Source organism: Phragmites australis, chromosome 2 (genome assembly GCF_958298935.1).
Source record: "Phragmites australis chromosome 2, lpPhrAust1.1, whole genome shotgun sequence".
Taxonomy (NCBI): domain Eukaryota; kingdom Viridiplantae; phylum Streptophyta; class Magnoliopsida; order Poales; family Poaceae; genus Phragmites; species Phragmites australis.
In genome coordinates, this window is record NC_084922.1 from 26394425 (window position 1) to 26406698 (window position 12274).

Consider the following 12274-nt stretch of genomic DNA (forward strand, 5'->3'; position numbering starts at 1 on the left):
GCTGGCCCCATCTACTCCGTGCTAAAAGAGCCCATTGATCTTTTCCCTTGCAATCACTCATTCTTGTTCTTTCCTTGCAGAAATGAGCATCCGGCAGACCATCTTCTGTGATGGATTAGTACCTGATCAGACGACCTGACTTGTGAGCAGAGCAAGCCAGCTGTGATTTATATATAGATTCCTGAAAAACTGACTTCTCTGAGCTTAGTGGATTCCTTCAGTCTGATAAGATGCATATTAATGGTGCTGAAGCCGAGATGAACAAATTTAGCATTTCGTTGCAACAGATTACCATGACAATTGACAGCTGTATTAGTTTACTATCTTCATGTTCATCTTGGGATGTATCTATATATGCTTATGAATACACCAATCTCAATTTTTTCATTTCTATCCTCTCCGATACACTCATTATTACAGCAAAATGAACGAAAACAATAGGTGGAAGGAAAAAAGAACTCGGTCCCTCTTTTATACCTCTCACTGGCACCAATGTCAAAGCATCCGGTCCGAGAGGCTCGGCAGCCGGCGGAAGAAGTTGACGGCCGCTGGCGGCATCGGGTCCCGGAACATCGGGTGCCGCAGGTAGTAGAACCCGCTCGCCACGGCAACCATCTTCGGCGGCATGGCGTACATCGCCACGGCGACGGCGAGGCACACGCCCACGAAGATCCGGCTGGCGCGCGGATCCCTCCAGCTCACCAGCGCCTGCAGCCGCTCGCCCTGCGCCGCGACGTCGCCCATGACGCGCTGCACCCGGCTGGCCAGCGTCCGCAGCCTCTCGTACCGCACCCGGAGCACGTCGGGCGCTGGGACGGGGTCGAACTCCTCGTCGAGCTCGTCGCCGTCTACAGTGTCCGCCTGCGACAGCCGCGCGTCCATGCCAGCGGGGCCCCGGGGACGGAACCGGTAGTACCACACGCCGATCACGAACACGTACAGCGACGCCGTGGGCACGACCATCTCCGGGTACCAGACGAGAACGAGGTAGAGCGCGTGGACGAGGACGGTGGTGGACCGGTTGCGCCACCGCCGCACGCCTTCCAGCCACCGCGCAAGCCCGACGGCCCAGGCGAGCACCCCCATGATGCGGAACCAATTAGCCTTGGCGCGGCGCACGCTCCACGTGTGCGCGTCCGCGTCGAGCATGTACCGCACCACCTCAGGCCCGAGCGGGGGCTCGGAGCGCGCCAGCCACGTAGCCACAGTGCGCACGGCCGCGCCCCGCAGCGCCTCCTGCTGCGCGACGCCGATCGGGAGCAGGTAGTGCATGCGCGGCAGTAGCGGCGACATGTACGTGACCCACGTATCCGGCAGCTGCGCCGGCGACGAGAACCGCACGGCGAGCTGCACCTCGCCCATCTTCTTCAGCCCCGACCGCAGCAGCACCAGCAGCGGGTACGACGCCGTGTACGCCCGGTTGCTCTCTAGCGTGGACACGCGCACTCGCACCTTCCCGATGTGGTAGTCCTGCCGCTCATCGCCGTCGCCGGCGAACATGCGCCAGTTGTCGAACACGGCCACCGTGAGCACCGTGCAGGGGTCGTACACCTGCCACGTGTACTGCTCGTTCCACCGCGGGTTTAGGCTGTCGGAGACGGTGCGCGTGCGTACCCACTTCTTGCCGTACTTGGCCACGCAGTACGCGTCCGTCGACCCCTTGGCGCCTCCCTTCGTCTTCATCGGAAGCAAGCCGCACGCCCCAATGATGCCCAGCTCCAGCACACCCACCGGGGGCTTCCACAGCTGCTTCGCCGTCGAACGGTAGTCGCTGCACACGTGCGCTGCCTCGTCGAGCACGTGGTACCCGCCTTCCAGGCAGAGCCGGAGGTGCAGCCGGCCGGAGTAGAAGCCCGGTGGGCCACCAGCATTGCCGGGGCCCATGCCGATGCCCGACGACCCGCCTTCGAGGTTGAACCATGTCGACGCGACGATCTGCCGCTCGTCGAGGCGCCGCTCGACGGAGATCACCGGGATGGTGGTGTGGCCTAGCAAAGCGGGCTCCTTGATCATGGACCGGTCCTCGACGAGCACGATCAGGCTATCGTCTAGCGGCTCGGACGCGACGAACATGAGGTCCTCGGACTCGGACCACGCGAACGCTGAGCCGCTGCTGCTAGCCACGGACCGGCGCGTCCGTGCGGACTGGAAGCCGAGCTGTATCTTCACGCGCACGTCGAACGGCAGCCCTGGTGGCGGCGCCGGCACGCGAAGGTCCTGCGCCTCGATGACCGACGCGCGCAGGTACCAGAGCTTGGGCGACTGGTACACCTTGGAGCGCGTGTACGCGGCGTACGGTACATCGGTGTTCCACGCCTCCAGGAACGCGTCGTCAGCCTGCGTGCCGATCCACACCGCCACCATGATGTCCCCCGTCACCATGCCCGGCTCCCCACCCTCAAGCCTGTACCACTGCGGCGCCAGCGGGCCATCCGGCTGGTCGCGGACGGGCACGTCGGAGAGGTCGAAGCAGACGCCGCCGAGGAAAGCGTCGGCGGGGGAGGGCGCCCCGCCGTCCCACACGGAGATCTCCAGCGTCGGTTCCGGCTTGGCGTGGCTGATGGCGAACACCTGGTTCCACTCGGGGTTGCCGGTGCCGGAGACGTCGCGGCCGGGGCGCGACCGGAGTGAGTGCGGGCCGGCCTGGACCTTGACGTATGGTCCCTCGCAGGCGCGGATGCCGCGCACCCTCACGACGCGCACGAAGAGGTAACGCATTGGCTCCACCAGGTCGTACGACGACGACTGCACCGGCTCGACGGCCTCGCCGGTGGACACGAACCGCCCAGAGATGACGCGCGGAGAGGAGGCGTAGTAGTCCGGGCCCAAGCCGCCGCTCGGGTGGCGCGCGACGCGGACGCGTTCCGTGCTCGACGCCATCGGCGTCTTGCGCACCTCAGGAGGGTACGGGTCACCGGCCTCCGGCTCTGGCTGCGGCTCTGGTGGCGGCGGCGTCATTGGCCCGTGCGGCCCGTGCACTGGCGGCGTCAATGGCCCGTGCGGCCCGTGCACCGGCGGCGTCATCGGGCCGTGCGGCCCATGCATCTGCGGCGTCATCGGGCCGTACGGCCCGTGCATCGGCGGCATCATCGTGGGGTGCACGGGCGCTTCCTCCACGATAATAATTGGAGGTTGCGCCGACGGCTGCTGCACCTCGACGGCGGCTTCGGTCGGTGCGGGCATCTCTTCCCACTCTTTCGGCGCTTCCGGAGGGACTTCCGGCGGCGGTGCGTTGTCCGCCGGCTCCGGCGGCCTGTCCTCCGGGGGCGGTTGCTCGGCCGATTCGTCGTAGTAGTAAATCTTGAGCCCCACCTCGCCGCGAATATAGCTGAGCAGGCTGCGCTTCTCAAGCGGGAAGTAGACGATCCCCTCCTCCCCGCGGCGCGAGAACTGGGAGCCGTAGATGCGGACGCGGCCGAGGAAGTGGTCCTTGCCGCCTCCCCCGCCGCCGCCGCCGCTGGAGGGGTTGAAGCGGCGGTCGTGGTAGAGCGAGACATCGAGCGTCTCGGCGTGCATGTTCGCGGGGTCGAGCACGGCGAACTCGATGCGCTCGTGCCACTGCGGGTTGAGGTCCCGCGGCACGGTGCGCGTGCGCTTCCGCTGGCCGTCGAAGTCCACGACCGCGTAGGCGCTGGACGTGCCGAGCCCATCCTTGGGCACGAGGTCCCTCGCGTCCACCACCTCCACGGCCAGCCTCCGCACCATCCGCTGCGGTGGCGGCCCCGGCGGTGGGCCTCCACCGCCACCGACCGCCATGGAAGAAGCAGGGAAGGGTACAGAGAGACGACGGTGGGAAAAGCGAGAAGGTGACGGTGAATCGAATAGGGTTCCTTATGATCGGTCGAGGTGGGTGGTGGAGTTGATCAATTGCTTTTGCTGCTTTCCGGAGTAGTGTGCTTTAGAGAGAGAATATGAGCAAGAGTGATGAAAGGAGATGAAGAGAAGTTGTTGGTGTCTTTCTCGACCTGGAAGCTCGCAACTTTTGTAGCACAGAATCTGATCTATTCGGTGCAGTTGTCCTTTTTTTTTAAGATTAGTTTTCGATAATATATCTGTAAATTAACTATCAAGAGTAAGAATTAATCATGAAGAGAGACAAAATGATATATACAGGTTCGGATTTTCGATTGGAGTAATACCCTACGTCCTGTAAGGATGTTGCTGCCTTGTATTGATTATCTCAAGTACAAGTAAGGTGCTAAAACTATTACAAGGAGTTGATTTGATCTAATCTGTTCTATGGTTAAAGTCGTCGAGTAACTCATCTATTGTTGCCTTTCGTGTTGCTCATAGTTCTTTTTTCGTTGTTCTCCCCCTTTAGCCTTTCCGCCTTATATAGAGTTGAGGTACCGACTCCTATCCAGCTGTAATTGATAGAGAGTTATCTTTATTGACATCTAAGTAGATAGATCTGTTTTGAATATAGGTCGTATTGGTTGGGTAACCAATCTAAGTCTTCTCAGTATGCACTTCCTTGATTTTGGGTGTATGAGGTACCACTGATTCGGTTTCGTGATATCTAGAATTGCCGAATATGCGTCGTATATACCTTGTGTATATATGATGTACTCCTTATGTACATATATACCCTAGTTAGATATTCGATACTTTTGAGTGTGCAGTGATGTGGCTTGGCTGTTGTTTGTGTGCGTTGGTGAGTTCTTCTTCCCGCCATTTTTCTTGCGTTCCCAGAGGGTGGCAAAGAGCCTTCCAACGTGTGCTGTGCTTTGTGCTCTGCTGCACCCTACCACATAGTTGAGCGCCTGATACATCAGTTGCTTGAAATCGATTCTTATTCAACCATTATATTTAAGATTTAGGTCTAATCGCTCCCATCCACCGCCCCTGCTAGTTAGGTTATAGAATTATTATCTCGTGTGCCAAGGTAAATTCATTTGTACCCCTTGCAAACTTGAGGTTGTCGCTAGGGCTGGTAATTAGACTCATGAGTCCAGATATTCATGGGTTCTGCATCCGATAAGTCTGGGTTCAGATTTTATTTTTCATTTACGGGTTTGTTGGGTTAGGTACCCGATTAGGATGGGGTCGGGCCAAGGTTATGCATTTCACCAGTGAGTACCCATAGGTCACCCGAAACCCAGTCTAACCCCCATTCCCCCTCAGCCCAATATCAAAAGAGCCCATCAACTACCCTAGCCTCAGGCCTCCTCACCCTCTCCTCTACCTCCCTTCCTCCCCACCCCAATGGCCGGGCCTTGGGCCTCCCTACCTGGCCACTGCCCCTCATCACCAGCTTTCTTACCTAGCTGTCGTGCCCTCCTGTCCGCCTCCCCACCTTGGCCTCCCCGCCCCGGCCTTCCTACCTGGCCCTGCCTCTACTACCTCCTTGCCCGGCCACCACCTCTCCCCACTCTCTTGTCTGTCTCTCCTCCTCGGCCTCGCTATCCCATCACCCCACCCTGGCCATCGCGCCCCTGCCTCCCCGCCCAGCCGCCGCGCCCCAACCTCCCCGCCCGCCTCATCTCCACGGCCTCCCCATGCTGGTGTCGCCTCGCCTCACGCAACCATTGTCGCCTCGTGCCGTCGTCGTGCCGCCCCGCACCGTGATCTCTACCCCGCGTCCGCGTCACCCCACCCCGTGCCACTGTCGTTGGCGTCACGTCGCCCCGCACCCCCGCCTCCGTCGGCTTCCCAAGATCCATATCTGAGTGCCCAACAGGCACCCAAAACCTAACCCGCGCCCATCGTGTGCAAGTTTAGGTGCTGGTTTTCACCCGCTTCCTATGTCGAGTTCGGGTTATAGTGAGACTAGCGGGTTTCGGGTTGGGCATTATTTTGCTCCACCCAGACCTGACCCGATCCATTGCTAGCCTTAGTTGTCGCAACCTTTCCCCTCGCCTCCCATTTACTGCCTAATATAACCGCTCCTCCCACTCTTCCACAGCCCAACAACCTTCATCACTCGTGCTTTGTCCACATCCTACATCTCTCGTGGCTACTAACATTGCACATTGCCTACTCATCCACCCATTTATGTCATCCCCTGCCATCATCAATATCTACCATCCTCTTTCAATCCGTGGCAGGTGGTGCTACAGCTGTGTCGGCACCAACCACTGATCCTCCACCTCCCAAGTCTCCCTCTAAACCTAGGGGGCGAAAGGTGAGCATGGGCCCTAAAGAGGATTCACACACTCTAATTTTCTGATCACTTCCACCGTCGTAGAGGATATAGGACCGAGATAAGCGATTAGAGGGGGGTGAATAGGCGTCTTACAAATTTCTTGTGAAATAGATGTCCTACTTCTTGTTCACTCAACGTTCCTCAAAAACGCACAAACAAAAGCATAAACTTTAGAGAAACAAAGCGAGAAAGAAAATTTCAAAGCAACATGACTCCATAGATAGAATATGAACCATAGGCTCTATTCAAGACTATTTCATGTGTCTTTATGCACAAAAGCTTAAAACTTGAATGAAGAACAAAGCAAAAAGATAGACACCGAAAGAAGCAACTCTCCAAGTTGATGGTCTAGAGGTAAGGAGATTCAAGACCCTCTCAAATACATGAGTATATGAATATTTATGCCTCTAGCAATAAGAAGACTTACTTCATAAAGGTGGAAAAACTGTAACTCAAAAAGAAAAAAAAATCACAACCGAAAAAGGAAAACTTGCAAACTTGTAAGGAATCAACAAAGAGAGACTGGAAGAAGGGGAAGTCAAGCATATGCAAAAGTATAAAGTTCATTACTCAAAGAGACCAGCTCTATTGTAAGCAAATTACAAGGATTTTTCTCTCAAAAACTCTCACCTATTACATAGGCTAAGCACTCATCTTTCTCTCCTCTAAAACCCTAGCACTAGGCTTTCAAATGGGTGGCACAAGGGGTTTAAGTGGCTGGTTCAAACTCTCTTATAACCCTACTCCTCTACTTATAGGCATAGGATACTTGACCCCTAAGTTTCGTAACTTGTTACCGAAATACTCCTCTCTTATAGTACACTCCTACCTACCATTAAAGGTATTTTGGTCTATTTCTTGCTCCTGCCATCGAACGGCCACAACGCCTTTACGACTTAGTTCCGCCTCGATGCAAGCTTCACGATGATGTCACATACTCATCAAATCCTCCCACGATTTTGAGGCCCAACCGTGAAATCCTTTGCACGCTTCTCAAAGCATGACTCGCTACTTGCTTACACTTCAAGCAAGTGCTCTGATGTTGGTACGTGTACTCCATCTTGCGATCCTGATCGCCAGCAAGTCTCTCCCCATCCTGATCCCTTGGGTCACCTTGTCACTTGCACCGACATCCCTTTCGCTTGACTTTATCAATACACCGTCTTCATCCTCCATTTAATACTTTGTTTGACCTCCAGGTGTACAACTAGGATCACCCTTGACTCTGCCCGGCCTCATTGATCGTCCAACACCAAGCACCCTCTTAGCCCCAATCACCCACTGTCAACCACGAAGTTGCATCCGTCATCTGCACACCATGAAACAAGAAAATACATTTCTTCAACTCCAACTCTAGTTAGTCCATAATCAAAATGCTAAAACCAAGCTCAAGCAATCCAAAACTCGACAAATCAAATCGATAACCTTGTCAATCACTCATCACATATAAACCAAGGCACATTTTAATTTGATTTCTCAATCCCCCTTGATGAGTGTATTGACAACACCTCAAAGTATAAATGTTTTGGTTTGTAGAAGATATGCTCATCCAAGTGGCAAAAATCTAAAAAAAGAGCAAAAATATTTCACTTGGTATAAGAAATGTTGCATAAGGCCTAAGAGAGGCAATGACAATCCAAAAACCTCGAAAGAGCAAAGACAATACAAACACTTCAAAAGAGCAATAACAACTAAAAAAACACAAAATCAAATGCTCCCCTTGATGAATGCACATTTTCCATTTATGCAAGATTTTTCTTTGATTTGGTGCAAAATTTTCATTTCTCCCCTTTTTCATTCATTTCTCCTCCTCTTGCAATGCAAACATCAAGGACAAAATACTATGTAGTGCATGAACATGCAATCCTAATGAGCTTTCACAAGTATACCACAAATCATTTGCAAAAGGTAGAAATGTCAAAAGGCTATGGAAGTAGAAGATGGAGCTCACAAATGCACAAAGGCTAAAAAAGAAACAATGACACAAGAACATGAAGATGTACAAGCTAAACCCGAAGAATTAGTTAGCGTATTTAATTTCACATAACCGAATCATGTTCAAAACAACCACCACATAAGCATCCACTCGTGCTGAGGCAATACAAACATGAAGAAGTAGCCAACTTCAATCTCAAACTAGGAAAACAAGCATTCATGACAGTAGGTTTTGCAAACACTCTTATATGAAACCAAGACTTAGTTAGATCAAGTGATTTAAAATAAAATTGAGCAGTTAAGTACATTTCTTTCATTTTTTATCCTTAAGTTTTCTCTTATACAAGCAAAGTGTCGCGCGACTAGGTACGTCAAACACCTTGAGGCTTCAAGACAATCGTATTGGATCACATTTTAGCACAAGATACTTGATTTCACAAGATTATTCACATTTTCACAAAGAATCAAGTTTTCATATGATCAAGTCCAGTAGTATCTTTACGACACAAGGAACAGATGTTCCCCTATGGTTCTATCATAAGCTGAACATTTGACAAAGATAAAAAAAATATAGTGCAATGTTCCCCAATCCACAGACTTGGACCAAGAAGCCTAGAGCAAGATATTCATCAAAGTAGCCTTAACACAAGCATTGACTAAGCCAAAGCGATTACGAACATGGTGATCAAGAATGTAGAATTTTATAGTCTACATGATTCATGAAATTACCAAATTTCATCTTAAGGAAAGCTAGCTTGCTTGAAATATTTCATGTCAAAGCATCAAGAGAAGCCTAAGATTAAAAGTTTGCTCCGCACAACTACTCAACTTAGTCTAAATTCAAGTCTAGCAATCGAAAATACTAAAGATATATACGTCAAAGATCACCTACTATGATGATCTTATATGATGTGATACAATGCAAATGCAACAAAAATAAGATAGAGTATATACAAAGGCAACTCCCCCTCATACAATGTTATAGAGATGGCACACACCAAGCTCTCCTTTCAAATAGGCAAATCTAGTAGCATCTAGAGGTTTGGTGAAGATGTCGGCTAGCTGGTGTTGGGTATCAATGTATTTTAAGTTTATATCGCCCTTCTCATTGTGGTCTCTCAGAAAGTGGAATCTCACATCTATGTGTTTGGTTCTGAAATGCTAGATTGGATTATTGGTTAAGGTTATGGCACTAGTATTATCGCACAAAAGTGGCACACTCTTGAAATCTAACCAAAAGTCTCTTAAGATAGCAACCATTCATAAAATATATGAGCAACAGCTAACGGCAGCTACATATTCAACTTCAGTAGTATACTGCGCAACGCTAGGTTGCTTGCGAGAAGATCAACAAACAAGAGAAGTACCCAAAAAATGACATGTACCAGAAGTACTCTTTCTATCAATTCTACACCCAGCAAAATCCGCATCAGAAAAACCTCAAAGAGAAAGCGAAGAGGAAGCAGAAAATCGGAGTCCCTACTCGAGAGTGTGCTTGAGCTACCTCAGAATGCGTTTCATTGCTTGGCGGTGAGACATCCTTGGTGAAGCTTGAAAGCGTGCATAGAGGTAGACGACAAAGTGGATGTTCGGTCTTGTCACCGTCAGGTACAGGAGGGAGCCAATCATGCTCCTGAACTCCCTCTGGTCTATCGCTTCACCATCTTCATCCGGATCAAGCACAGTCGATGTAGCCATCGGTGTCGCCAAGGGCTGTGCAATGCTCATGTCGAACTTCTTCAGTAGTTCCTTGGTGTACTTCATCTAATGGATGAATGTACCCTACTTGCATTGCTTGATTTGAAGTTCAAAGAATAAGTTGAGCTCACCCATCATCGACATCTCGAACTCCCTGCTCATAGTTTTTGCAAACTTGGTCACAAGTGCATGAGAAGAATCACAAAGAATGATATCATCCACGTAAATCTGAACAAGTTGGAAACCTTTGCCATACCTGAGAGTGAATAAAGTTTTATCAACTGACCCCATGATATATCCATGCTCTAACAAGAAAAACTTAAGCTTATCATACTAAGCCCTAGGTGCTTTCTTAAGCCCATACAAAGCTTTCTGAAGCTTGTATACTCTATGTGGGTATTTGATGTGTTCAAAGCCTGGGGGTTGCTTGGCATAGATCTCTTCCTGTATAAAACCATTTAGGAATGCACACTTGACAATCTATTTGATACAGCTTGAAACCCCGGGATGCCGCAAAAGTAAGAAGGATCATAATGGCTTCTAGCATAACTACCGATGCAAAGGTCTCTCCAAAGTCTATCCCCTCTATTTGAGTGAAACCCTGAACCACTAGTCTAGTCTTGTTTCTTATTACAGACCCATCCTCCCCTGTCTGTTTTTGAAAACCCATTTTATGCCTGTGGTATGAACATTGGGAGGTGACTATACAAGGACCTAAACTTAGTTTCTCTCAAAGTTTTCTAACTCTTCATGTATGGCATTGATCCAATTTGAATCAAATAAAGCATGTCCAACATCATGGGGCTCAACAGAAGCAACGAATGCAGAATCGGTAAAATGAGCATGAGAAGCGGACTTGGACCTAGTTACCCTCTCATCGAGATATCCGATAATCATGTGTGGGGGATGTCACCACTGAATGTGTTGAGGGGCCTCACACCGTGAGAGAACCTTTCCCTCAAACACAGCTGGTGTAGGCTCGAGTGCAGCTGAAGTGGATGTAGAGGCTGCAGGCCCCTTTGCTGGAGTAGAAGCATGAGCCAGCTCTGGAGCAAGTGTGGTCGAGGGAAATAATGGATCATCCTCGTCATCACCAAGAGCTGGAAGGTCACCATATACAAAGATGCTCTCGCTCATCTTCTGATCTCATGCACACTTGAAGGCAGAACTAGCACAGGGGGGGTGTTTCATCAAAAGTCACGTCATAGGATTCAATGATGGTATTAGTGTCAAGATTATAAACCATGTAAGCATGACTATGAAGAGAATACCCTAAGAAAATATCATTGGAAGAACGTGACTCGAACTTGTCGAGATTGCCACACTTTAGGATGAAACACCGACAACCAAAAACTCTGAAATGTAAAACCTTTGGCTTCACCCCAAAGCGCAACTCATAAGAAGTCAAATTCAAGATCAAGTGCAAGAAAATCTAATTTGAGATGTAGCACGTTGTGCTAATGGCCTTAGCCCAAAACTTCTAAGAGTCCTATGCTCATCGAGTATCGTCCTAGCCATCTCTACGAAAGTCATGTTCTTTCTTTTAACCACGTCATTCTACCGAGGAACGCGTAGGGCTGAAAATTGATGCTCAATGCCATGTTCAAGGCAGAAAGCATCAAAGAGATAGTTCATGAACTCGGTGCCATTATCACTATGAATTGCTTTCAATGCACCTGAGAGTTTTTTTTAACAATCTCAAAGCTAAGCTCCGAAAGTGTGAAAACACTTCATCCTTACTTACAAAAAAGAAGACCCAAGAGTAGCAAGAGTAATCATCAACAATAACAAGTACATACCACTTCCCACCCGCCGAACAAACCCGGGAAGGACCAATAGTGTCCATATGGAGACGTTCTCCCGGTCATTAAGTCATCCCCAGATTAACTAGTGGGTGAGAAGCGGCAACCATCTTGCCATACCGACAATGAGCACAAATAAGATTCGTTTCAAACTTAAGCTTGAGCAATCCTTGGATTAAGCATAGGGCACTCAAACGAGTATGCAAATCAAAGCTCATGTGCCCTAGTCTCCTATGCCCATCCAAAGCTCAGAAGAAGGTTGGACAATTAAACACTGAGAAGAACCAGAAAACTAACAAAAATAGGCTCCAAAAACTCTTTCAACTCGAGAAATCTTGCAAATCAAAGCACTAGAAGAATCAAGAACTCGAGAAGTATCACGCTTGAAGCGCACTTCCAAGTCCCCATCCACCCTGAAGCAGAAATAATATGTGCATGCAACTTAACACCAATATGCTGGGGGTGAGTACCACGATGAGGAAACATGGTCCGCCTAAGTGCTGGGACTCAAAGCCTCTTATACGTGAACCAAAACTATATGAGTCATGGTAAAATCCGTCGGACAACGCCTCTAAGAAATGACTGAAAAGCGCAAGAGACTCATGGGTGAGAGCGGGCAAAAGGCTCACATACACCAACAGAGGGGCGATACATGTCCTGGGTACTTTACTCCCACTCACGCCGCTCATCTCTC

At 50.2% G+C, this 12274-nt stretch overlaps 1 protein-coding gene across 1 annotated transcript; it reads right to left on the reverse strand.

Moving 5' to 3' along the window:
* Positions 1-312: 312 nt before the first annotated feature.
* On the reverse strand, positions 313-3945 carry LOC133905764 (protein QUIRKY-like). Its single transcript, XM_062347528.1, has one exon. The coding sequence runs from the start codon at positions 3754-3756 to the stop codon at positions 496-498; it is 3261 nt and encodes a 1086-aa protein (XP_062203512.1). The 5' UTR covers positions 3757-3945; the 3' UTR covers positions 313-495.
* Between the last annotated feature and the right edge of the window lie 8329 nt (positions 3946-12274).